The sequence below is a fragment of the Heterocephalus glaber genome, unplaced genomic scaffold (genome assembly GCF_053883595.1).
Source record: "Heterocephalus glaber isolate CG9 unplaced genomic scaffold, H.glaber_assembly_v1.0 deba00001058, whole genome shotgun sequence".
Taxonomy (NCBI): Eukaryota; Metazoa; Chordata; class Mammalia; order Rodentia; family Bathyergidae; genus Heterocephalus; species Heterocephalus glaber.
In genome coordinates this window covers 593,053-620,337 of record NW_028258184.1, presented here as the reverse complement: position 1 = coordinate 620,337, position 27,285 = coordinate 593,053, and the positions used below count along the sequence as shown (strand labels likewise).

General features: G+C 36.2%; 1 protein-coding gene across 1 annotated transcript in view; it reads right to left on the bottom strand.

Annotated features, from left to right (window-relative positions):
* Col5a2 (collagen type V alpha 2 chain) overlaps positions 1-27,285 on the bottom strand; it is a 139,340-nt gene that overhangs the window by 20,329 nt on the left and 91,726 nt on the right. The window contains exons 17-43 of the mRNA XM_004872303.4: positions 26,537-26,581; positions 20,451-20,504; positions 17,551-17,649; positions 17,178-17,222; positions 16,968-17,066; positions 15,715-15,768; positions 15,383-15,490; positions 14,342-14,395; positions 13,707-13,805; positions 13,138-13,191; positions 12,429-12,527; positions 12,265-12,318; positions 12,124-12,177; positions 10,981-11,034; positions 10,192-10,245; positions 7,700-7,744; positions 7,294-7,392; positions 6,825-6,932; positions 6,503-6,556; positions 4,361-4,414; positions 4,112-4,165; positions 3,466-3,519; positions 2,858-2,965; positions 2,702-2,755; positions 2,085-2,138; positions 1,268-1,429; positions 147-254 (exon numbers count right to left, since the gene is read on the bottom strand). Of these exons, the coding sequence (XP_004872360.1) occupies positions 147-254; positions 1,268-1,429; positions 2,085-2,138; positions 2,702-2,755; positions 2,858-2,965; positions 3,466-3,519; positions 4,112-4,165; positions 4,361-4,414; positions 6,503-6,556; positions 6,825-6,932; positions 7,294-7,392; positions 7,700-7,744; positions 10,192-10,245; positions 10,981-11,034; positions 12,124-12,177; positions 12,265-12,318; positions 12,429-12,527; positions 13,138-13,191; positions 13,707-13,805; positions 14,342-14,395; positions 15,383-15,490; positions 15,715-15,768; positions 16,968-17,066; positions 17,178-17,222; positions 17,551-17,649; positions 20,451-20,504; positions 26,537-26,581 (1,980 nt within the window). The remainder of the gene's footprint in view (positions 1-146; positions 255-1,267; positions 1,430-2,084; positions 2,139-2,701; positions 2,756-2,857; positions 2,966-3,465; positions 3,520-4,111; positions 4,166-4,360; positions 4,415-6,502; positions 6,557-6,824; positions 6,933-7,293; positions 7,393-7,699; positions 7,745-10,191; positions 10,246-10,980; positions 11,035-12,123; positions 12,178-12,264; positions 12,319-12,428; positions 12,528-13,137; positions 13,192-13,706; positions 13,806-14,341; positions 14,396-15,382; positions 15,491-15,714; positions 15,769-16,967; positions 17,067-17,177; positions 17,223-17,550; positions 17,650-20,450; positions 20,505-26,536; positions 26,582-27,285) is intronic.

Here is a 27,285-nt window from a genome sequence, read left to right as displayed (position 1 = left end):
ATTTAAGATCAAAAGGTTTTTAAGGTACTCAGACTCTATGTAAACTCAAAACCACTTAGCTTTATTTATCATGCAAAAAATCAGTTATCTCCATGCAGATCTTGGTGCATAAATGAGGTCAAGTATTGAGCAGTGTAGCCACTTACCGCTTGGCCCGGTAGGCCAGGCATGCCTCGCTCACCTCGCTGTCCAGGCATGCCGACGACCCCTCTCTGCCCAGTAGTTCCAGCTGGACCGGGGGGACCATCTGGCCCCTAATGTTGATAATAAACTATGATTAAAAATTCTGCAGAGTGAAATTGTATCTAAGGAGAATTACTTTAGAACAATTCCAGCTTGACAGGTTTTTTGGCGTGAAAAAAGTTATCTGCTTTACAAAACCCTCTTATGTCTGAGGAGTCATAAGTTGCAATCTACATATTTAGCTTCTAAAATTATGTAAGGGTGAAACAGCTCATGAGTCTGAAAGGAACTTGAAAAATAATGTGAATACTGACTGAACAAAGACCCCTGGCTACACTTCCAGTACTTGGGAGGGTGAGCCAGGTGGATTCCAAGTTTGAAGCCAGCCTAGGCTACATAGTGAGACTGTCTCAAACTGACACACCCTCAAAAAAGATAGAATTTCAAATAAAGAAAATAAATAGCATCTATCTAAATACAATAATATTTAGAAGCACTAGACTAATATTCAAACATAAAAATATTTAATTTTCTTTGTGCATAGACATTTAACAAAGAATTTACTTGGTAGAGTTTTTGGAAACTATGTCCATTCCTGTTTTTTAAAACATTTCTACATATACTTTGTTCTAGAGCAGAAGTTTTTAAATAAAAAGTCTATAGGATTGATAATTTGAAATAGGAAGAAAAGGTCCAAAGGGGTAGGGGTGGTGGGAGGGGAAGGGGAAAGGAAAGGAGGAAAAGGAAAAATTATGAGAAAAGAAAACAATGGAAACAAAGTCTTTGTAAATAGGGAAGGATGGAGAGGTGAGGGGCGCACAGTTAATGGGGAAAAAAGTAAGAACCAAGATACATCATGTACAGGTACAAGCACCCAATGATAAATGTAAATGTATTGTTTACCTAAAATGTACCAATAAAAGAATTTAAGGGGAAAAATAGCCTATAGGGCATAATGTACATCAAGGATTCAGATGTGCCCAGAATACTTCTTAAATCGTTTCTTTGAGGCGGTGACTATTACGTGCTACAATTTGCACATATCTCAGCTGGAGATGCTCTGCAACTAAGACGCCAAACTTACAGGCTGCCCATCTTCTCCTGGGTCTCCTTTGTCTCCTGGGCCACCAGGGGGGCCAGCCGGTCCTCGATCTCCCACTCGCCCATGAGAGCCAGGGTCCCCACGAAGACCTGGAGGTCCCTCCTTCCCGGGCTCCCCAATGGGCCCAGCAGGTCCTGGAGCTCCCTAGTTTGACACAGAAAGAAATACCCAGAAGGGCAAAGTGGAAGCAAAGCCCTCTGCCCTGGATGCAGGTAGCCAAGTCTTGTGGGTTCATTTTTCCTCATAGATATCAGCCATTGAGTAAATTTAAACAAAATAAAACACAGCTGCAGATTCATTCCCCAGGAGAAAATCTAAATATCATCTTCAGACAACGCTCTGGATCATTACTCAAAGAGTGGTGAAATTAACTTGAATTTTCAAATTTATTTAAAACTCTGTTCCAACTATTAAAGCATAATATTTTATTCTGTCTGACATGATCTCATAATAAAAGAATAACAGTTAATCAAAGAATGTTTCAGAGATGCTTCCCAACTGAAGACAATGATCATTAGCATTAGTACCAAAGCTATTAGTGTTAGTATTTAATACCAAATGGAGCAAACATTAAAGGTTAACATGACTTGCAAAGAATTTCCTCAAAAATATACTGATGATCAAATTTTCTTTGATAAAATACTGGTATGTATTATTGTAATAAAAGCTATTGGACTAGAAAACAAACTATATGAAGTTAAATGAAAATAATAAACGATATCTGTGTGTGTGTGTGTGTGTGTGTGTGTGTGTGTGATTTACTACATTATTGACGATTTGAATCACTAAGCTTACTTACAGCAGGGCCTGGGGGTCCAACTCTACCAGCAGAACCAGGAAATCCAGTAGCACCCTAGGAATATAATATCATATAGGCAATTTTTAAATAATTTTTAAATAATAGGTTGTATGTATTTAAATAATAGGTTATATGTATTTTTCTGAGATCTATTGATTTTTTTCCCCCACAGGAAGACTTAAGATTTTAGATTCCCTCCCACACTGTGGCCATATAGTTTTCCTTTCATGCATCTTGTGTTTTTGAGAAAGAATCCAGATGGGTTAGTGGAAAGGGCTCTATTTTTCCACTTTTCATTTATCTTGAACATAAACAAGTAGGGTTAATATCACATAGTTTATATAACGAGTTATGTAAAATGCTTTCATATTCATGTATCATTTTACAGAGGTATCTTATTATTTGTTATATAGAAAGCATCTGGCTCTTCAAGACTACAAAACTGAATTTAACCCAGATCTCCATTTAAATTAGGACATTTTGCTCTATAATATAAGGCATATATATATACAACTCATTATTACAGTTTCAGACAAAGATTAACTTTTACATGGCCAGGAAGTCCTGGCTGCCTGAAACTAGCCATCCATAATATGCAGAGTGTCAAACTAACTTACAGGTGGACCCTGGGTTCCTCGACCACCTTTTAATCCAGGAACACCCATAGGACCCTAAATAGAAAGAAATGGACAAGAAACACTATAGTAAAGCAAAGCAAGCTGAACATACTCTCCAAAAGGGCACTGCACAAGCTATCCCTTTCTTTAACTTACATGGGGACCAGGGGATCCTGCTAGCCCTTGTGGTCCAGGAGACCCAGCATCCCCCTTCTGACCTGGCTCTCCAGGCTCACCCTTTACTCCAGGCTGCCCATCCGGACCCTGTATGCAATTGTACAAAGGAGCCATTAATTGTGAGTCCTACAGACTAATTATTTCATAGTAATTATTTTAAATCATTTAGTCATATAATGTAAAATGATGCTTTGTAATCAGCATTAATGTATACTAGAAGAAAACAAAACCTGATGAGGTCTTTGAAGACAGTGTGAAAAAATGTAAGCAATTCCAATATATTTTTATTATAACAAATAATTACATAAGCTCAACTGTTTCAAACTCATCAATTTGTGTGCCAATCTATAAAAATTTGTATTGAAAATGAGTATAATGCCTAGAAAACTGTAAAATTTCCAGGATTTTTGTATACTTTCAAAACACATCGCGATGATACTTAAACTCATTGCTATCACAAGAAGCATGTTTTTTTTTTAAAGACCTGATGATTTAATACTGACAGTTTTGTTTTGTTTATGTTATTTTAAAGTTTTCTGCTGATTAGCATGTATGTTTTTTAAATTAGGGATATTTGAAAATTATACCTGGGGTCCAGCAAAACCAACAGCCCCAGTTGGGCCATTTTCACCACGAGAACCCTAGGAGAAGACAAAGAGTAATGAAAATTTAACACATTATTCTAAACAAAAACTATATATTAAAATAGGATTGGGTAAATTTGATATTGTTGAATATAAATATATGTGTGTATATATATATATATGTATATATATGAATATATATATATATATACACGATGTATTGCTTGTGGAAGATGCCTAAAGGTTGATACAAAGACGTAGGTCATAAAATTTCAGAGTCAGAGATCTCAAAGAATCTTAATTACTTAGTAAACAAGCTGCTTACCTACACTTAATAAACTACCTAGCTGATAACTTTTTTAAGTTTACTTAGGCAAAAGTTGAAAACCAGGAAGTTATTAATACCTTAAACCAATTATGGCGAACCTTTTAGAGTTTTCAATGATACAAACAGCCTGCTGTGGCAAGCATACCATAAGTTCACCACCACTGGCCTAAACCAATAGGCATGGAAATTAGAAGATAGATAGAAGATAGATAGATGATAGATAGATAGATAGATAGATAGATAGATAGATAGATAAACAAAATGATAAATTATTTTATTACTCAATCTCACACTAAAGAACATCAAAATAGTGTCACTTACAGGATTGCCACGGGAGCCAGGGGGGCCAACTAAACCTCGAGGACCAGGTTCACCCTACAAAGCAAATTCTGATGGTTACTGACCCAAAACGTAAGTGGGACAGTGAAGACAACATATGGATAATAGTCAGTGAGAACCCTAACATGATTTATTTCAGGTACCATATATTAAGAAACAGAAAACTTAGTGAAAGAGCCAATAGTCAGGCCTTATGATTTTGATTTCACAAAAAAACAACTTGTGAGTTACCTTTTCTCCAGTAGGACCTGCAGGACCAGGAGGACCCAAGGGACCTGGAAGACCCTGTCAATAAACAGAAGATGGTCATACTGAGGAAGATAATGCATAGGCATCTCCAAGTTAGAGCAAACAAGCAAAATCAGAGAGACTATTTTGTTAGAGCTTGCCTGCTTTGGCAAATCATGATTTCCAATAAATGGCATAATTTGTCCATTTTAAAGGCTTTTCTGTCTAATGTTATATCATTTTCACCAGATTTTCTCTACAAATATTTTAACCACTTTCATCCAACTCAATTCATGCATTTGGAAAACTTTCTACAAATATTAGTTCTAAATTAATGCTATTCTTCAACCATGTCTTTTCTTAATCTATTTAGTTTTGCTAGAATCTACTATGAAATGTAAGTAATACTAAAACGAGGCTTTTGTTATTTTACAATATTTCTCATATTGTGATATAACAGAAGAATAGCATTCTTTTTATTTTGAAGAGTGAAATTGCGCTGAAACATTTTCTTTCTTACATTCTTTTGGAGTGGAAAGGGGTGGCACTGCCTAGCCACACTGAACCGGTGGGAGAGCATCACACTTATCAAGTAGGAGAGCTGCCGCCTGGGGAGTCTGGCTCTCCTTGACACAATCACACTTTTCCATCCACTGAACTGTTGAGGAATTTTTTCTACAAAAAGCTATTTGATATTTGCACCATTTCTTCATATGCAGTGCAAATATTCTTTCACTGTTACTGAAGAAACTTCAGAAATAAAAATGACTTTTCAATTTCATATTTTTTGAAACAAACATTAGAAAACTGTGTTCTTCTATTCAATGGATCTACAAAGAAACAGTGTGCTCCCAACAATTTACCTACTGTACTTCCTTAAAGGATTTGATTAAATATAAAGATCATTTCATTACTGTTGCCAAACACTTCTTTTGTACAAAGAAAGTATGCTCCTTTCTTTCATTGCTATGAGATCACAGTAAATTCTCTACACTGCCTCTTAAAACAATGTTCTGCACTCAGCACAAAGCAGCCATTGCTTAGGTCTTGACAATGCCACACTGCATTTTCAAAGGCAGCGAATAGGCCCAGTAGACCTATCTTTGAGTTTCTCCTTAAAACAAACTTTCAGTGCATCACACCTCCAAACAATATGATTTACTTGCTTTCTAAAATACTCATGATGTACAACACACACAAAAATTCTACTTAGATTGTTTTTGAAATATTAAATCAAATACAGTATTAGACTGAACTAAAAGGCAAGAAATAGCTGATTTATAATTTGCTAAAATGCTTTTCCCCTTAATTAGCTTTTCATAAGAAGAAAAAAGATAATTATCACTAAGGTAAAACTTGTCTATTTTTTTTTGTATTTTTCTTAATAAATAGTACAAGGGCTCAATATGTAGAACAAAGCACTAGCTCAGTGTGAATTCTTTTTGTAATGGTATAAGCGCTGTTGTCAGTGCACAACAGGACAACAACAAAACAGAAATAATAACAAATAATTCACAAAACAGCCAGAACTAGTCCAGAAAATGTTTGATGTTTGAGCCACTGCATGAGTAAATAATTCATCTCTGAAAATACATCGTCTTTCTGGTCTGAGTGTCCATGGAATTGCAAGTGTGTGTTCTAATTCTGAAAACCTTAGTTGTTAAATATCAATTTCTGTCATGACATGGACCAATGTTTTGGTGTCAAACATCCTTCCTGACATTCTATGTATTCAGCCTCTTTATTGGTGAAAACATTAATGACAATTCACTGAGAACTGATTTTCTTATCCCTAACATCCAGAACATTGAGAAGACTTATTACAACTTCACTGACTACAAACTTCTACTTGCCTGTGCATTAGATCAGTACTTCAAGAAAAATGAAGATTGAACATAGGAAGATGATAAAGAAAGACAAGAGAACCTGCTTCTTAAAGCACCATTCCATGGACTTATTAAATTTGTGTTTTATTTCATTCCTTCAGTAAAGACTTTACTTTTTGCCTTTCTGTAATTCAGGATAGCAAAATAAGTACGCACGTTTGAGCCACATCAAATCTTAAATACATCATTCACCAAGACCTGACCACCAAGGAAACATGATTAACTTTTTTTTTGAGAAAGAATTAATGCTTTCACTTACTCTTGCTCCATCATTTCCAGCTGTACCCTCAGCACCTTTCTCTCCTATGCCGCCCTAGGAAAACATGAGAAATACCATTTATTTATTTAACTGTCTCTCACACAAGGAAGCATCACACAGACCAGGGTTTGTCATCTTACCTCTATCCCCTTGAGCCTGGCACTGTGCATTTTCTCAGTAAATTTTTTTTACAAGAATGAATGAATTAATGAGTGACTCATGACCCAGGATGGTAGAAGGAAAGGCTTGTTCAAGAAACCATTATCAGTAGGAAGTCTACAGAAAGAAACTGAAAAATGAATGAATGAATAAACAGACTCACTCTGTCACCCTTGGGACCCGGAGTTCCGGCAATTCCTCTCTCTCCTGGCATGCCTTGGAGACCTGGGGGCCCTGTGTCTCCCACTGTCCCAGTTGGACCAGGACTGCCCTAAAATGAACAAACCATAGTGACCATCCCAATAGAGTAGGACTGGACTACGTGAAATTGTTGCTTTAGTGGGTCAAGTATAATTGAATTAAAAATGTGTTTTTGTCTGGGAATGGATGATAATATGTTCTAGACCACAAGCCCCATCCCAGAAGACTTATTTTTAGCTCATTTTTCAGTTACAAGAACAACAACAATAACAAAAAAATCTAGTAAAGCACGTATTAAATATTTGTTGAATAAAAAATTACATAAGCAACTTGTCTTGCAAAAACAAGAGAAATGCATCTAATACCATGGTGTGCTGGATGGGCAGTAGCTTGAGAGCGTTTCAGAACACTGAGCTCGGTACTCCACCTACCTTTGGGCCATCGGGCCCATGTCCTCCAGCCATGCCCTTCTCACCCGGGAGCCCCGTTATTCCCGGTTCTCCTCTCTCTCCAGGATTTCCTCTTTCTCCCTAATATAATATTAGAATGTCAAACAATCACAGCACTTGATCTAAAAATAGCTTTAAAAAGTTCCTGTAAAATGATTACTAGTAGAGAAAAATTTAGAAATAAGCTATTATGGCTCAATTTTTCTAATTTATCTCAAGAAATGAACATGAAGAAAGGAGATGCTAGTTTCACAAGACTATTTCTCATAAAATTGATTTTCATCTAGTAGAAGAATCTAATGATTAAATATAAAACCTGTTTTAATAAAAGATGCATTTGCAAACTGAAGCCAGTGGTAAACAAAATTAACCATGAAACAGCACTTACTCGAGGTCCTAAGGGGCCAACAGCTCCAGGGTCTCCAGGAACACCCTATAAATACATTTTTGAAAGATGGGAGAAAACATTGAGCTGGCTCTCAGGCATTTATTAGAAATCTCTCCAAGTCATACATCTATTCCTTTAGTGTGCCATTACAATGCTGAATAAGCTCACAGCAGTGAAGAATGAAAACTATGTAAACTTTTATAAGTGAGAGGATAACACACCTATTGGATAGAAACAGTTTTACAGAAAAAAATATATTGTACCTGAGTGTTTGATTTTTTTGGTAATGACAAAGTACAAAATATTTTTACACAAAGATAGCACATTACTTTTTTTAGAGACAGTAGGATATATTCAAAGTGTCTCTTATTTCCTAATGAACCATGAAAAAGTTTTACATAGAGAGGAGTAATGTAAATAGCAGTGGAGAACTGATCTTTGAAATGAAACCCATTCAATTCTATTTAATTGAGTAAATATTTCCTGGGTATTAATATAGACAAAGAACTCTGTTGGGATTCGTGTGTTCTTCAAGGTTACACTGATCACACAGTTGATACTGCTGGGAGCTATGTTTTGAGTGTGCAATTTTGGCTCGTTAATGAAGGAGCTTCTGCAGGTTATTACAAGGGACCAGTGAAACTAAAATACTACTACTAAGATATCACAGAACCACGAATGTGCTTGTCTCTGTAAAACCCACTGGAAATGCCAAATATCCTTGCCAGTGAGACTGGCATTAATAGAGCCACTGCTCTGTCTCCCTCTGGAGTAAATACTTTGGAGGACAGAAAGACAAAGTATGTAGGAAAGGAGCTGAGTAGCCAGGAGTGTAAGACAAACATTAAGCACATAGAACAATGACAGAGCAAGAATAACAGTGATAATTAATTGTTCAATTGCTTCCTGTGGTTCAGAAGTGTATATACATCCCTTCAGTAAATATGTGCATCCATTGATATGAAACATTTCTACACATCAAAAAGTGTCAAAGGTAACATCACTTCTAAAGAGTTTGTTTATATCTGAGAATATATTTAACTTCAAATGAATCAGTTTTATTATCACTTGAGGAACTGTTGGAAGCAAATAGCCCTTAGAAGTGAGCCCAATAAAGAGTGCAGTGACACATTTTTCTGGCCCTAGGAACAGCTGTTCTCCCTGTATCACATGTGATCAACAGGTGTCATAAGACAGTGATCCAAATCACTTCCTTCTGCATTAAAATGCAAACCATATTTTTTTTGGATATTGAGGTAAAACAAGCATCCTCATATATGAGGTTGTGATATACAGAGTCCAACAAAAAGTATATATACACTTTAGGAAAAGAAAAATAGTGTGACATTTTTGTCTTACAGATGGTGTTACCCTCCTATGGGGGACCCAAAAGGATGTCATATATCGCGGAAAACCTGCTACACTGCTGACCCTTAGAGAAGAAATTGAAAATGCATATGCAGCATTCTCAATGACCAAGGTTACCCAAGCAGCATTTGCCATACTAATAAATGTCTGGAAGCTCAAGGCCACCACTTTGAGCACCTTTTGTAAATGTAGAAGCTAAAGGTAACTAGTATTAATCTCATGATGGCTCAATAAATTTGGTATTAAAATATTTATACAAGTTTTTCTTTTTCTGAAGTGTGCATACATTTTTTGGCAGCATCTGTAAATACAAAACCTCATATATATTGTTTTTCCTTATTATCCAAAAAATGTCAGGCAGCCTGTTTTTCACCAGTATCAGACATTATAGAAGTAATACATATTTTGAAGACATTTGTCTTTTCATGAATGCTGTGTTTATTTGCACAACACGCTTAGTGAATGTGCCTAACATACAGTAGGCTACAGGCATTCCTTATTTAACGATGGAGTTCCGCTCCTGCGACTCAGATGCTAAATGAATGAGTCTCTAAATGAGGCTTTGTATACAGTATGTACATTACAAATAAATGGTTAAAAGAAATCCAACTGGATGACTTTGCTTTTATTGCCATAACTCTTACATACAGTACTGTAATATATAACAGAACATAAAACTATAGTACAGTACTATATAGTACAATCAGCAAAAAAGTACTGTATAAACAAACTGTACTATATTAAAAAAAAGATATGAGGCTCTATCAATAAGATGTACAGAAATGTACAATTAAAAAAAAAAGGATGGGTCATTAAGTCTGAACAGTGCACCTTTGTCATAAGCCTGAACAGTCATTACGCGGGTAGTTCGTTAAATGAGGAATATCTGTATTTAGTGACCAAGTACAATCTTGGGAAACAGAAACTGGGTTCAAATCATCTCATCTATGTTATCTAACAGATGGGAATGTTATCTAACATCTTTGTGCCTCGATGTCCTCATTGTTAAGTGGTGAGAATAGTACATAGTACATAGGGTTTTTCTGTACTCCAAAAGATAACATATGCAAAGAAAACTGCTCATAAAAAGTGATACCTTGAGCTATTATTATTTAAAAACTTACTTGATCTCCTGGCTTTCCACCTTCCCCAGGAGGTCCTGGAGGCCCAGGGAGCCCCTAAAACAGAAGAAAGGAAAAATAAATTGTGAATCTGTGAAAGTTTAATAGGCTACCAATGCGAAGAGTTTGCCTTTTACAATACACGGAGTCTCTGTGACTATTAATCAGCAAAAAATATTGTGTAGGCATGTTAAGCAAATCTTCAAGAAAAATATATTTAGACACATTAAGAAAACTGCTTCTAAGAAAGCATAGGATCTCATCAATTTACAGTTAGACTTCCTTAACTTGCAAGCCATTTAGCAGAAAGAGAGAGAGAGAGAGGAATGTAACAGGAATTTTCATGGTCTAAGAACAATACTTGAGATTGCTAGATATTACTGGAAATAAGTTCTGAAGTTATATCACAAATTATGATTATTTATGCTATTAAACCCTGTAATGTAAATATGTGTAGATAAACCATGAAAATTTGCTCAATAATAAATCCTAATGGCTGTCCCAATAAAATAAGATAAATCTTATAACAGTTTAATGAGCCTTATTCACACACTGGGAAAATTTTGTTATTTTTAATTTGTGAATAATTTTGTGTTTGATCAGTTTTTCAGGGGAAGTCCATTCTTAATCTTTGAACCAAAATAGTTGATATTTATCCAAATATCTATCTTACTACTCAAAGATGGATCATTGTTTTGAAAATTTGAGAATTTCAAGTCATTCAAACTTATGTTCCTATAATTTATAGAGGCATTTACTGGAAGAAGAGATGGAACATGAATTAGCACTGACCTGAAAGCCAGTGGGCCCCGGAGGTCCCTGTTCTCCTCTTTCCCCAGCGAGACCCTAAGTCACGAAGGAAAGAAAACCATGAATACAGCAACATTTTATGTCTGCTTCCTGTTTATGTGAACCACCAGAAGTATTGATATCTCTGTGTATTGCTTTCCAACCACATGTTCTTCACTGCAACCACGTAATAAACTGTTAAAAATCATCAAATGATATTATTTGAAGTCCATACTGGTGAAAAAATATCTTCTAAATACAGTGAAGAGTCTTTTGACATGCATTTATTGTTTGGTTCAAACATATAGTATCTGGATCTAACAGTAAAATTAGAGGGAAATTGAATAAATTGAGTATGGAAAAAAACTAATGTATCTAATTTAAAACAGCATTAGTTTCCATTGTTGTTTATTTCTAAGTGTTACAAGCAATAATTAAGATTTCAAGTCCCAAATGACTAAAGAAAGCAAAGTTAACATTTTAGAAAGATATTTAAACTACTCCACCCTAAAGCAAATAAATATGCCAAAATATTTCTAATAAACAATTTTAAAAGCCTAGGATGAAAACATAATCTCAAAGGACAAATATTATTCATTTTCACTCCTTCAGGAAAAACCAGCTTAAAAATATTTTATGAGATAAATAATTGAAAAAAGGTAGGTTTAATTCAGTATTTAAATATTTTGTTTTTCTGTTATACGTATGCAGTGCAACAAAATCGGCACAATTTTATTTTACTTCCTTCCTTTACTTTCTCTCCTTCCCTTCTCCCTGCAACCTCAGACCCTCTTCCTGTCACCACAAAGTCTATCTCCCCGTTTCCTAAAATAAAATACATTACAAAATATTCATTCATCAAAGTCTATCTTCCTCTGTTGAGATATTCCTCACTTGCGACATGGAAAGATGATGAGGTAGTCTTTGCCAGGAGATAAGATGGTTTGAGAGTTGAAAATGAAAAGACGAATCATTTTGTTTAAAAAGGTAGACAGCACAAGATGACAAGGAATCAAATGAAAAGATATAACTACAATTCTTCAAGCCTATAATTCTTATTCACTCCCCTGAAACCTATCCATGAAACCTAACCAAACCCATCTGGGCAGTGCAGTGTATAAAGATAATCACTGAAAGATCACATACCGGGGGCCCGACAGGACCAGAGGGACCAACTTCTCCATCTTTTCCAGGAGCTCCCTAGTGTCACAGAGATCATTTGTGAGGTGAAGCTGTGAGAATTCGGATAACTTCTTTATTTTTCCTTAGTAGAAAATGAATAGTTACCCTCTGCCCAGGAACACCAGCATTTCCTGCTTCTCCGGGTTTTCCAGGATCACCCTACAGAATAAATTGAAGCTATTCCAAAATTCAATCGATTGGCTAAAAACATACCTTCGTCTCCAAGTGCAGATTCTGAGGAGGCAGTGGACATCCTTCACTGTACTCACACTGCTCCCTTTGGGGCCTGGAAGACCCATGCTCCCAGGCTGCCCTCTGATGCCTACGGAGCCCGGAGGACCCGGGCGGCCATCTTCCCCTGGAGCACCCTAAGAGATGAACAGAGCCCTGAAAGTCACCCAGCACAGAAGCTCTCTCTGAACACCACAGTGCACAAGTCGGCACTTGCCTTTGCTTATAATGAAAATTATATAACTTTTAAATTTTCCTGTGTTTTAATGTTAGTGAATTAGAACAACTGAATAAGTATTTTAAGTATCTAGCACAGTGATTTTATTCTTACTCTATTCATAAACTTCGCATTTACATTTCCTGGAACTCTTTTATATATTCTAGTTCATACTATACTATTGGAAATGGGCTTAGAATATATAGGCTGTCAAAATTCATACATGCAAAATTGAATCTCCAGAAATAAGAATATTGTTAATAGATGCATTCCACCAATATTGAAATTCATCATTTATCTTTTTCACCAAAGCAATTTCAATCTCAAATGTGATGTTAATAAAATTTGATCTATAGTATGGTTAATTTGAAAATACACAGACCCTAAGAATTTGCTACCAAGACGTATTATAAATATGTGAACATTTCAGTATCCACCTAATCAAAAACATTAACCTCAAATAAATATCAATTAAATTAAATGCCAATTAAAAATATTAAGGATGATAGATTTGTGTTTAAATCACTTACCAAAGGTCCCAGTTTTCCTTCAGGGCCTTGAACACCTGGATTTCCTGTCAGACCCTGAAAATAAAAAGCAACTGTAACTTTGTTGCTAAATAGCAAGTGACGTGCAGATTCTAAAGAGGAAAAGCTGTCTTGCATTGCTGGCAGCTGAATGTAACAGCAATTCCATAGTTCACGTAAATGTTCAAATGACTTTTCATCAAAATTAAGCTCAAGAATTGTCTGTACTAAAGGACAAACACGTTGTTTTTTAGCAAGAAACAAAAAACTATAAAAGTGAACAAACAGGAGTTTCTACTCATGTCAATTGGTAAAGCTATTAAAGGACACTACTTTGAGAAAGGCAGACTAGAAGATATCGTGCTTTATATGCATGACAAAAATAACAAACTGGTGTTTTAAAAATAACGAATTGGGTCAAAACCATAAAAACAAAACAGAACAAAGAAATGTTCCCAGCTGTGAATGCGCTAAATTTTAAAAAGTAAAAATTTAACAAGATTGAAAAACCGCCAGCAAATGCTCAAGCGGATTTCTTTTGCTCAAGGTAGCAGATAGCTCAGTGTTCTTACCCGAGCACCAGGAAGGCCAGGTTCACCTGGACGTCCTGGGTCTCCCTGGCCTCCCTTAGGTCCTGAAGAACCAACAGGGCCACGCTCTCCTTGGGCACCCTGTTCCGAAACACAGCAGAGAAGTTGAGATAAAAAGAGAGCAGCAAAAGCAAGCAGAGGCCAAACTCTTATTTCCTAATGTACAGTATTCCATCCAGGAAGTTACGGCACATTTTGTTCTCATTTGTATTCCTTGTAAATAAGTGAGGGTTTTCCCATCATTAACTAGTGAGACTTCCAGCCTCACTCCAGTAATTTAGATTTGTTTTTTTAATTAGCATTTTGAAAGTGTCTAAATTTCCAGCTAAAGGATATATGGTACATTAGCTAGAGTGAGTGTCTATAATCTTTCCTTCTCAGAATGTCCCTGAACAGTCTGAAAATGAGCTCCCATTTTCTTCAAACCCTTATCTTTCTCTCTTAGACCTTTTATGCAAAAAAAATTTACACAAGATACATTTAGGGTGAGGCCTGACATCTGCTGCCACCATCTTCCTGCATCTGGACTCTTGGGGACCAGCTACATCTCCACACTGGAAAATGGGGTCTTTCAGAGCACCTCCTACAGGGGTATCGCATTGGTGGTGTGATCTCACCTTTGGTCCAGGTAAACCGTCAGAACCTGGAAAACCACGATTGCCAGGAGCACCCTGCAAAGGACCAAAGGTAATTTGTTGTTGAAAGTTTTGCAACATAGTGAGCATTTTTGTTGTTAGTATTGTAAAGTTTAGGAGCTGTGATCAAGCCAACATAGCAATAGGTAAGTACAACAAAAGAATCTGACTAGTCAATTAATTTTAAATTTAAAAGATATTTAAATTTGATGTAGGCACTGTGCCAGAGAATTCCTCAACTCAAAAAATGCTCTAATAATTCATTATAAAATGGAACAGAGAAGAACCAACATGTGCACATGAGAGAAAAATCATCATCTATAGAAATCAAAATATCAACAATAACATGCATTAGTGCTGTCTTATATCAGAACCCCGGGCATCCTCCAAATCTCTATATAAATCTGATATTATTGTCCATTCTGATCTGCTTCATTGTACTCCAACCACGGAAATCTCTTCTCATCTTTAAACTTACCAAGTCCTTTCTGATCCTCCTGGCTTAGCAGTTACTTTCTCATCTGCTAAACATGTTTTTTTTCCCTCAATGGGTGTCACTTAAACATTATCTTCTAAGAGGACCTTACCTCCTAGTCACTGAATCCAGCACTGCAGCATTTCATGTACCCACCATGTCTTTCTGTTGTTTTGTAAGTGTGCATGGCACTTATTCACTACAATGTGTGAATATGTTTGCATTTACCTGTTGACTGGCTAATCATTTACCTCTCCATCGAGGTGAACTGTTGTCTACCAGCCCACACATGAACACTGGTCCCACAGCTTTTTGCTTAATGATATAATCCAAGCACAGAAAGCTCCAGAGGGCATGGAGCAGCGACTCAATTAATATTTGTTGCATAAATGAATGAGGAATGATTAGACAGTTGGCGCTTTTATAGACAGTTGGCCATTTTCTATTTAATTATACATCGTAACTGCTTTGGTTTTCCTAATTATTCCAAAATGTAGTCATGCAATTCCTCTACAGCTGCATGAAAGCATTTTATTACTCAAATTTACCCTTTCTCCCAGTGGGCCCGGAGGACCAACTGTCCCTGGGTCACCTCGAGGACCTCTTTTGCCTTCTTCACCAGGGGGGCCAATTGGACCCTGCACACCATGTGGCCCCTGTCAAAACAGAAGGACAGTTCCCAGGAAGAGTCATTTGAATGACAGCTGGAAGACTCATTCAACGAAGTTAAGTCACATATTTTAATGTTAAACAATTAAAGTGTTCTCACCCCACCCAAAGTATTACAATTCCCAGTTATTTTAAGGACTCAAGCTTTTGAGCTGTACACTTCTGGACAATGTTTATTCTCTTCTTCTCCCTGAAAACAAGGAAGACTTACTGGTTCCCCCTTGGGGCCAGCTTCTCCTTTGAAACCTGGAACTCCTGGATCACCCTAAAATAAAATATTGACAGTTGTAAGAACCAGGCATTTCACCAGTCCAACTTGCTCTAAGCAATTATAGTGACTAGACATTAAAGTTTTTCAGCTGCAAAGTCTGTAATGTATTAGTAATATAATATAATCATTTTTAAAATTCCACAAACATTGTAGACTGTATGTGAATATTCACAAAATTAGTATAACTTAGTAGTTTATTTTACATTGGCCTTCAAGAAATTCATTTTTTAAAATATGGTCTTTATCACATGTTATTATAATTAGAATTATTCAGTTATTCAAATGTGATCATTAAAGTTAGAACAATGACAATTTCTGTAGATAACATTACTACAAGTTTATTTTATTATGTTCATTTTGTTTACTCAAATGAAAATAATTTTATGTTTTTGTTCTATTTCTTGAGATTTTGGAAACTTCAAAGAGTACTTTTGGAGTGTCCTACTGTTTTGCAAATGTCTGTCTTGGAATATTAATTGCAGGTCATGTTGCAGGAACCAAATTGCCAAATTCAGAACATGGTAAAAATCAATTATGACACATTAGCAACATTCATATATTAAGAAATCTCTCATCAGCATTTAGAAAACCTTTATCAGCATGACCACATCATTTGGAACAGAATTTAAAATATTTATTTAAATTAATAATAGGAGAGAAAGGTTTTTTTTATATACCAAGATAAAAGTTCCATAAGAACGTGTTTTCACTGTATTTATTTCTATAGACTCATCACAATGTCTCTCCTAATAATTTCTATAAAATATGGAGACTCATTCAATGTAAACAATATGTTGGAATAACTCATCAGGAATAGCTCTCAAGAAATACTTGTTGAACCCAATTTAAACCTCCACGTTTCCTCTCATTGGCTTGTAAAATATTTCCATTACCTTGATTATTCAGCTATTTATAAAATTCTATAAGGTGTACCGTGTAGTTATGATTTCATGATGTTAAGACTTTTTAATACACCAGAATTTACATGCTGTTATAATGTTCAACTTAGAATTTAAACATCCAAATCATACACTGACATCTGGCTTTCTCTTTACAACCATTCCAGTCTTCAGTTCCCTCATTTGGATATCACATGGCCTATGGTTCATTGCACCTTATTACTTGTTATTTCTCTAGGGACTCTTGGTTGTATTAGAGTAAGGTATGACAGCTGCTTCCAATGATGATATTACCGGTTGTCCTCGAATTCCCTGAGGTCCAGTGCTACCCTGAGGGCCGGGAGATCCCGGGGGCCCTAACAAGCCAGGAGGACCAGAAGTACCCGCCGAGCCCTGTCGGATAGCAAGAGTGACATGATGAGCAGACACCTAGGAAGTAGCCTAGGGCCAGTATCCAAAGGGTTGTTTCATTTGAGCTTTGTGTGGATAAACACAGTTACTTACTGTGGGACCTTTGGCACCAGGTGTACCATCAGTTCCCATAGCACCCTAAAAGATAAAACACAGAAAGTTTTTGAAAGATTATGCCATATCTGGGTGCCCCAGGAATGGTACTCAGATGCCCAGTCAACTTCCAAGAGGAGGCAGAGAAACTGAGAAACTGCTCCCCCAACCCACCATTGCATGACAAAATACTTTCTTCTAGTTATCTTGTCGGTAGAATTGGTAAAATGTGCAGAACTGGCATGAGATTTTTCTCATGGGTTTTAAGCAAGCGCTCATCCAGAATTGAAACAGTATCTTAGGTTGCCTTGCTCTGCTGTTACAATAAGTGCCCCTCTTTCTGGGCTGGGTCTTAGGCATGCTGGAAACTTACAGGAAGCCCTTGAGAGCCAGCTGGACCTGGCGGCCCAGTTTCACCTCGCTGGCCCTGAGGACCTTCCGGACCTCGAGCCCCCGTAGGACCTGCTTCTCCCTAAAGGGGTGCAAAAGGAAAAGTTAATTTAAGAAAAATACGAGAAAGCTGTGGTATGACATTGATGGCATATTTGGAGAGTTTCATGTTAAGCCTAAACATTTAAAGGGGCCAAGAGCACAAAGAGGCTTCTCAAAGAGGGGTGTGTGCCTCAGCTACCTTACGGCACGGACTCATTTCTCACCGCCTTCTTACGAGACCATGCTGCAGCCTCTTCACCAGGAATAGTCTCCAAGTCCCAACTTCCAGTTACACTCATTCTAACCGTCCATCAAGGGCAGGGTAAGTCCCTTCTCTGGACCTCTATGGAATCTGAATTCTTTGACCACATTTATCAGATCATTTTAACTTATTTCACAGTTGACATTTAACAAAGTCGTAGCCATAATCAAAGCTGGACATATCTATATACCAGATCTTGATATCTTTATCAAGACATATCTTGATATCCCAGGTCTTGATATCCTAATTCAAGACCACCTTTGTGTAAATATCAGCAACACATTCAGACTTTAAACAAAACAATCAAATGGAGGGAAAGTGACCAATTCCCCTGTGCTAGCATGACTTATTTCTGTTCAAAGAAAACCTGGGCATTTCAGGGCCATACTATTAAACTTGATTTGATGATTGTGCAACTTGCCTCGAAGTAAAAGCAAAACCTCACTTATTTAAAAAACAAAACAAAATGATTCTTTGAGAGGAATTAAAGGATATTTAAGAAAACAAGATGTGAAAAGCAGCCCAAGAGCAGAGTAAAGTAGCCAAGAAAACCTGATTACTGCCTTTATTTCAATCCAAGATAATGGTCCAGATAGCAAATAAAATTCAGGAATCTTAATTAAGCTTCAATTCAGATAGACAAATAACTTTTAGTCTAAGTTTTTCCCATGCGATATTTGGGACATATCCAACTGAAAATGTATCCTTTGATCATGTGATACTCATACTTAGTACCTCTATTTTAGCCCATGTACCATGTACCTATATTTCTAATCCCAGAGAGGCCTGGAAAACTAAAATTGTAATCCTTGAGAGGATCATCAGTATCAATAAAATATACTAAATCCTACACCCTTTATGGTCATGCAAAGAATTGGATGTGGAAGTTTATCCATCGAGAAAGTCAGGGATCATGGCCAACTTTTACAGAAATAGCAGAATTTCAGTAAAAAACCAAAACAAAACAAAATCCAGGGATAGAAAGGCAAAGACAGGGAAATGACTTCTGAGAGAAACAGCTTTACTAGTTGTTTGAGTTTTATTAAGGAACCAACAATCAGTCTTATAAATACGTAGGAAGAGGGGGATGTATTGTCACTGACTGCTCATATAAGCTGTGATTGCTGGTGAAGTCAAGCTAGTTTCTGCTACAGTATGAGGAAAAATCCCTTTCTGCTCTTCACACAATTAGGATTTGTGAGTTTTCTTTCTCTATTACCATACCAAGAACTCAATTTGGAGGTGGGGGTCTTAGAAGAAGAGTAATGGATTGTGCATGTTTCTGTAGGGTATATAGGGAGGTTAGGGTGTAATCAGAGGTGTTGAGATTTGGACTTCAGGGCTGGAGAAGCAGCTCTGTGATAGAGTTCATGCTTAGTGTGCAGAAGTTCCTGGGGTCAACTTCCAGCAACACACATGTGTGCACACACACATGCATACAAAAATGTACACACACATACATACACACACAAACACACACACACACACACGGACTTCAGATCAGAGGGGAACAAAGGGATTCTCTGAGAAAGCAGGGACTGGTTAGCAAATGACTGAAGATATCACCTTTAAGCAGCCCGCCTCTGTGGCACAGAGTTTAAACACACTGTTAGAGAGGGTATAGAGAAGGATTTGACATGTTTCTCATGTTTCAAAGGGTGTCTGAAATGCCAGGGATTTTTTTCCTGAATTCAAATCCAACTTGAGCAGCACTACTGAGAAGAAGCATGAAGCTACACTGAGAATGTCGTCTGTATCAAGATTTACGTGGATGATCTCATTTAATCCTAGATAAAATTCCATGAGAAAACAAGGCTTAGAGGGACCAGGTAACGGCCCTGGGCCACAATCATTTCTTTAAGGCTGACTCTTGTTAACAAATCCCTTCTCCGGATGAAGAAAGTTACTGCCAAGGGAAACTGAGAGTGAAGGTGAATCAAATGTTATATTGCTTACAATTTGAACACAGGGCTCCGAATTCATTTTCTGATGTAGCTAATATAATCTTAGTATCTTTCTACTGCAACCTTTGAATTTCTCCTGAAGTACTGAGAGAAAAAATAGTGACTCACTACAACTATGAGTCACTCCAGCAGAATACCTTACCTAATCCATTCCCATATTGAGAGCCAAATATCCTCCCTGCCCACTCTATAATGGCTGCAGGTGGGGTGGTCGAGGGCTGCCCGGCATTGTGTGAGTCAGCACAGGCCTTTTTTTGATAAATTTTGATTTATTTTAACCCACTATTGTTTAGAATGTTCTGCTATTTATGACCACCTGGCACTCTACTCAAGAAGAGAGACCCAGTTCATTTTTGATTGCCTGGCACTAGAGTGCTATGCAATAGATTCTGTGATAGTATAATTCAATGGTTATAAGTCACTCTCCTTTACTTACATATTATATAGTTAAATTCATTTTCTGTGTTTATTTCCTTATCATAATGGACAATGAACACAGTACTCTAGGCTCTTGCTTTAATTAAGAAGAACTTCCATACTCTTCAACTTCTGAAAGGTCACTCTTCACTTTGGGATTCATGTAATCAAGCAGACTTAGATATATTCATTACTTACTTTCATTCCAGGATTTCCTGGAAAACCAGGAGAGCCAGAAATCCCAAGAGGACCCTATAAAAAGAAACCAGAACACCAGTCAGTCATGCATTTAATTAACACCTAATTAGGTTAGTTTTTCATTTTCTAATAAAAATCAATCTGTATCCATAGTACCGGAAAAATTTGCTTTGTCCTTTAAAATCACAAAGATAATAATGTAATTTCATTGCAAGTACCTTGCAACACTGAACTAAAATAGTGCTGAAAAACATAACCCATGGTATTAAACATGGTAAGTGGATCCTTTAATTTTTCAAAATTGTTTCTTGAGAGATATACCTTATCTACATTAACAAAGTAACAAATACAGCTTTTAGAAATTTATATTTTGTGCCAAAAATTAATATTTCTTTCTATAAAAATGATGCTTAAGCATCATCTGAATATTTTAGAATGTTTTTTCAGGGAATAGTAAGTGAATATTTTTAACCACATTTGGAAAATCATATATAGAGTTTACACTATTGATTTAAAAGTTAGATTCAAAGGAAATCAATTTAAAAAGAATTGTATTCTAAGCTTTCAAAGGTGTATTGGTTCTTCTTTGAGGACTATATTTTAACTCCATCCATTCAGAATTAATAAAGGCCCTTTCATTGTATGTTTTTTCTAATTAAGACTTTTTCTGCTTTTTCATTGTTGCAAAGCAGTTATACAGATTAACTTTTTGGCAAATTCTTATATTCATATAAAATAATTTAATAATTATCATCATCCCAGCCCCACCCTCTCCCCTACTTTGTGTACAATGACACCCCCACTTTGTCATTGTGTACAACATATTTTGATAATCTCCATCCCTATTACCTACCTCAGTTTTTGTCCTAAATTTTGTTTCTTTTTTATGAATAATAAGGGAGAAAAAAGTCCCAGGGCAATAATTTCAATTTATATAATTCTATTTTATTTGTCATATGGAACAAACTAAAAACTTTAATACTTTTTCTTTTCTTTCAATATTGTTCCATGTTGATCAGGAATATTCATTCTCTCTCCCTCTCTCTCTCTCCCTTTGTCTCTCAACACTTACTTTCTATAGTGTTTATTAGTGCAATTTATAACTGCACTTGTGGAGGTTGGCTCAACTTTTGCCATTTCAACAAGATAAAACTAACCCATGGCATATTTTCCTTAGGATGCCTACTCCATTAGTATGTACAGTTTGTTAGTAACCAGTCTTAATCTTCTGGACAACATTATATCTTCCTTTTGAAAACCAGGAAACCACAGTTAGTCATGTAATTTGATGTAGAAAACACATGTATAGATCAATTTCTTTATAGTCAAGAAAAGAACTTTATATTTGATGCTATTTAAAAACATTCATTTTCAAGTTCAGCTGGTCCCAGCACCCAGAAGGAAGCTCCCCGCCTCCATCCCAGGCTCCTAGGGCAGAGAAGCTGAGCTGTTCCCAGAAACCGGAAGGAAGCTCCCCCTGCCATCCCAAGCTCCTAGGGCAGAGAAGGTGAGCAACGTGGGTGCCAGAAGCACCCCCTCCTGTGGAAATGAGAAGACACATAAACAAGTCTCAAAACACAGACTTCTGGATCACCTACAGCAACCCCAAAGGGAAACAAGATGGAACAATCTGATACTCAACCACCTGGAATCTCTGAACTGGCAACAAAAGAGGATCTGGGAAAAATGAAATCAGAAATAATTACTCAGATAACAGCACAGATTGTGCTCATGGTGCACAACATGATTAATAAATCTAGAGAGGACACAGATTAAAAAAATAAAGGATCTGAGGAACATGATGGAATCCCAAAATAGGAAACAAATGGAATCCATAAAAGAGATACAAACAGATTTCCAAGAGATTAAAAACTCCATCAAAAGTCTGCACAGCAGAATGAACCAATGTGAAGGTAGAATTTCACGTATAGAAGATAAGATTTCAATTAGTGAGGAGGAAAAGAAAAATTGCTTTAAAATTGTATGGAAACACGAGAAATCAATCCAACAGCTGCTAGACAATGCAAAGAAGAATAACATAAGACTGATTGGAGTCAATGAAGAAAGAGGAGAGAGTGCAGATGACATAAAAAAACTCTTCACAGAAGTGATGGCAGAAAACTTCCCAAGGAGGGGAAAAGAACTTGACATACAGGTAAGTGAAGCATATAGGACTCCAGCTAGCCTTAATCAAAAAAAATCTACACATAAGCATATAATAGTTAGGATTCCAGAAATCCAACAAAAGAACAAAATTCTACAAGCAGTGAGAGAAAAGAAACAAATCACATACAAAGGAAAGCCCATCAGAATCACAGCAGACTTCTCAATGCAAACCCTCAAGGCAAGAAGAGCTTGGAGTGATGTATTTCAAGCCCTAAAGGAAAACAGCCTCCAACCCAGATTGATGTACCCTGCAAAACTATCTTTCAAAATGGATGGAGAAATAAGATACTTTCATGATAAAGAGCACCTTAGGAACTTCATGAATACCAAACCGGCACTCCAAAATGTTTTAGACAATATCCTAGGAAAAGACAATGAGGATCACAACCCCAGCAAGCCCAGCAGAATGAATCCATTGGGCGTGACAAATTAAATGCAAAGGGGGAGAATCCAACAAAAAAAAGTCATGACAAGGCTTTAAAAACTTTTAACTTCATCTCCCTAATGAGTATATAATTCAATATTGTTATTGTACTGATTCGTATTTTTCTGATTCTAGAGTTGCACACCTTTCCTTGTGCTATATTGGCTATTTATCATCTTACATCTACATTTTAATTGGATTGTCTATTAATGAGCTCTAAGAATTCTTTATATATTCTGCTCATAGGTTATATGTATTGTAAATATGGTCTGTTTAAGGACTACTTTTCATTTTAATGATGGGATTTAAAGTTCTAAATTTTGATGGAATCTCATTTATCAATTCTTTTCTTTTATACATCGTGTCTTTTGTATCCTAGGTAGTTCTCTCCTACCCTGAATTCATAAACATTTTCCCTTATAATTTCTTCTTAAAGTTTTATACTTTTAGGCTTTCTTATTTAGGTTCATAGATCCCTTCAAGTTGTTTTCATGTGTGGAAATAAAGGGTTGAGGTTAATTTTTTATGTACGGATATCAGGTGTTCCAGTGCCATTTGCTGAAAACACTATCTCTTCCTCGACTCTTGAATTGAGTTTATATTCTATAAAATGCTAATGTTAAATAATCTTTCAAAACTCAGTGGACCATATATGTGTGGTTCTATTTCTAGATTCTCTGTTTTATTCCAATGTTCTATATGTCTTTCCTTACACCAACACTGCCTTGATTACTGTAGCTTTAGAAGAAGTCTTAAAATTAGGTACTAAACATCTTCCAACACTGTTTTTGTTTTTGTTTTTGTTTTTAACTTTTCTAGGTCCTTTGTACTCCTACATAACTTTTACATTTCAATATCCAGTTCTTCATTTATAGCAAGTATACACAGACCGGAATTTTTATATATACCTTGTATTTTCTAATCTTGCTAAATTCAAGTACAAGTTCTAGGGCCTCCTAGAGATTTCTTAGTATTTTCTCTGTAGATGATCATTTCATCTACATATAAAGATTTTGCTTCTGCCATGCCAATCCTATTCTAGTTGTGTCATCTTATTGCCAGACTATTTTGGTTGGGCCTAGATTTCAAAGTTTAATGGACAGATAAAGAGTAAACATATCTGCCCTTGTTCCCCACCTTAAGGAGAAAGCATTGTATCTTCTCCATTCATATAAGGCATTCTCACTGGAAGTATGGAGTACATGTCTTTAATCTGTTGAGAAGTTTCTGTTCTACTTCTAGGCTCCTGATAGCTTTTACCATGAATAGCTGTAGAATTTAGTCCAATACTTTTTCTCCAACTAGTGACAGGATCATATGGCTTTTTCCTTTCCTCTGTTAAAATGATGACTTTTGTGGGGGGGAATCGTCCAATGCTGAACCAACAGTGCCATCCCTATAACAAAACCACTTTCTACATCCTGCCAGATCTGACTTCTAATAGTTTGTTTTGTTAAACAAATTTCTACATATGTTCATACTTTTTTCTTCTATTATCTTTATCCAGTTTTAGGATTAGCATAATGTTGAGTTCCTAAAATGAGGGGAGAAGTGTTCCTTCTTTTTTCTGCTTTAATTGTTTGATATAATTTATCAGTTAAAATGTTTATGAGCCTATTGTTGTCATATAGGTAGGTTTTTAATCTAGGAATATACTTTCTTTAATAAGTGCTTTTCAAATTTTATATTTCCTCCAGAGTTAGTTTTATGAATTTGTCTTCCAAGGTACTTCTTAGAAGTTGTCAAATTTATTTCAAAAAACATTTTTGTAATATGCTTTCTATATCCTTTTAAATTCTGTAAAATCTGTGGTAATGTCTCCTAGATCTTAATATTGTAATTTAAAAAATGTGTAACTGATATTGTGTAACAGGAAGAAAAGGTCTAAAAGAGCAGGGGAATTGGGAGGGGTAGGGGAAGGGAAAAAAAGGGAAAGGAAAAAATATGAGAAAAGGAAAAAAAATGGAAACAAGGTGTTTGCAAATAGGAAAGGGTGGAGGGGGTGAAAGGAGGGAAGGGGAAGGGGAAAAAAATAAGAACCAAGATACTCATGTAAAGGTACAAGATCCCAATGATGAATATAACTGTATTTTATACCAAAAATGTACCAATAAACTTAATGGGAAAAAAACCCCATTCATTTAGTTTTGCTTTGCTAATAGAGTTATAATTTAAATGCCCTTCACAGAACAAAAGCAGTGTCTTTGACCCATTAGTTACTACTAAATCTACTTGACCCTTTAGAGACCTCTGGGTATTCCGGTAGTGATTGTGCCTATGCATAGGGGACAGCGACTGCAAGGAGAGAGTGAAGAAGTGAGCAATGTACTACGACATTGTCAAATTGCACACTTTTGCCTTTGTTCATAATTTACTACTATTAACTAAATGAATGTTCAGATTTTCATCTTCAAGTGTGAGCTAAAGATTCATAATTTCAGGGAGTGCCTATGAAATAGTCCTAGCTGTCTGCAGCAAAATACAATAAAGTTGTCCATGCTAGATATGGAAAGCATAGTACAGGAAATGTCAGTACTCGGAGACCATATCATCTCTCATTCACACTACACTTTTACTCTCATGGCTTTATTTATTCCCTGTACTTTAAAATACTCCAAATCTACACTTGCAATTCAAATTTCAACACTTTTGCATAACCAACTACAAGACTCTTTTCTTTCCATTCTGTACCCAAATTTACAAACTGATCCTCTTTTTCTATTTTAAGTTTCACATAAATTACATCATTCACCAAACTCCTTAAACAAAAAAGAAGAAGAAGAAAACTATTCAGCTATGACAATGGAGATTTCTCAGTTCAGTGATATGCAGTATGCCTCCAGCATCGCTGTAATAACTTCAGCTAACCTCTATATAGTTTCTCTCTGGGATTATGCATATGTTATTCCTATTTAGTCTTAACTATCTTCATCTTCTCTTCTATAGTACCAGTATGATCTCCTTGGTCATGACACACCTATGTTTAAAAATCCCTGAATTGTCTCTCTGTACCCTATGGAAAACAGCTCAAAAGCCCCTTAACACAGTGAATATAGTGAACATCCCTTTCTGATCCACCTCCTGCCTGCCAATCCAAGTGTACCCTCTCAGTATTTCTCTGAGCTCATCGTGTTTTTCAGTGATCCATTCTACGGCCTGAACTCCATTCTGGGCCATGTTATGTATTCATTTTGCAAGATGTGGCTTGAAAATTACTCCTTTTTAGGTTTTCCTTTACATCTTTCTTCCCTTTAGGTTTAGGTACCTTCTCTTCTGTGCTCCTATATTTCCAATTGCATTCTATATCACAGCACTTAACAATAGTTTTATAAAATGATCCTAAGTAATACATCTAGTTTTCAAGGATGAGAACTATATATTTTTATCTTTTTATCTTAAGTATCTAGAGCAAAATAGGTACTCTGTAAATGCTTGTAAAGGCATAAATGAAAGAATACACAAATGAATGAATGAATATAAAAGTAACACAACTCACCATTGGTCCAGGCTTTCCAGGCATACCATGTGCACCTCGCTGTCCCTAATTAGGAGGAAAAGAGTCATGGAAAGATTAAATTTTCTACAGTATCTTTTCATAATTGATTTGCTTTTTATAAACAATTTCCATGTTAAAAATGAAGAATAAATATTAAGGTTAAATGACTAAAACTGTCACTAGGTTAACAGAAATAAAAATACATATGTACACAAAAACGTAGTAATAAACTTATCCATCCTTACAACAATAAAAAATAGAAACTAAGATTGGGAAATGAAACTGATTAAATTTGCTCTTTTTGCTTCAATATATCATCTTCCATCATGTGAGTTCAGAGACTATGACATTGTGAACCTCTTAGCCTTCTTTACAGCCAGACTGACTCAGAGGAGGACTGTCCTTGCAAAAGTACACAAGCAAAGATAAATAAATAAAACCATGCACAGAGAAATCATTCTCAAGTGAATTCTGTGGCTTTCACTAGATCCCCTCCAGGACTGAGGTATTTACTGTCAACTGGAAGTGTCACCTGCTGAGGGCTCACAGTTGAGTCTGTACTCAAGAACTGTGTCTGTGAAGGGACCAAGCTCCCCCAAAGTTCTTCCCTTTCTTTGGCCAATATGGGAGTACAAATGATTGACTTCCTTTCAACACAAGTCTGAAGAGCTCCATAATTTTCCCTGGGTGTTAATGAAGTCTGTTGCAATTGCAATACAATTCATTTTCTCCCTCTCACAAATGTTTCT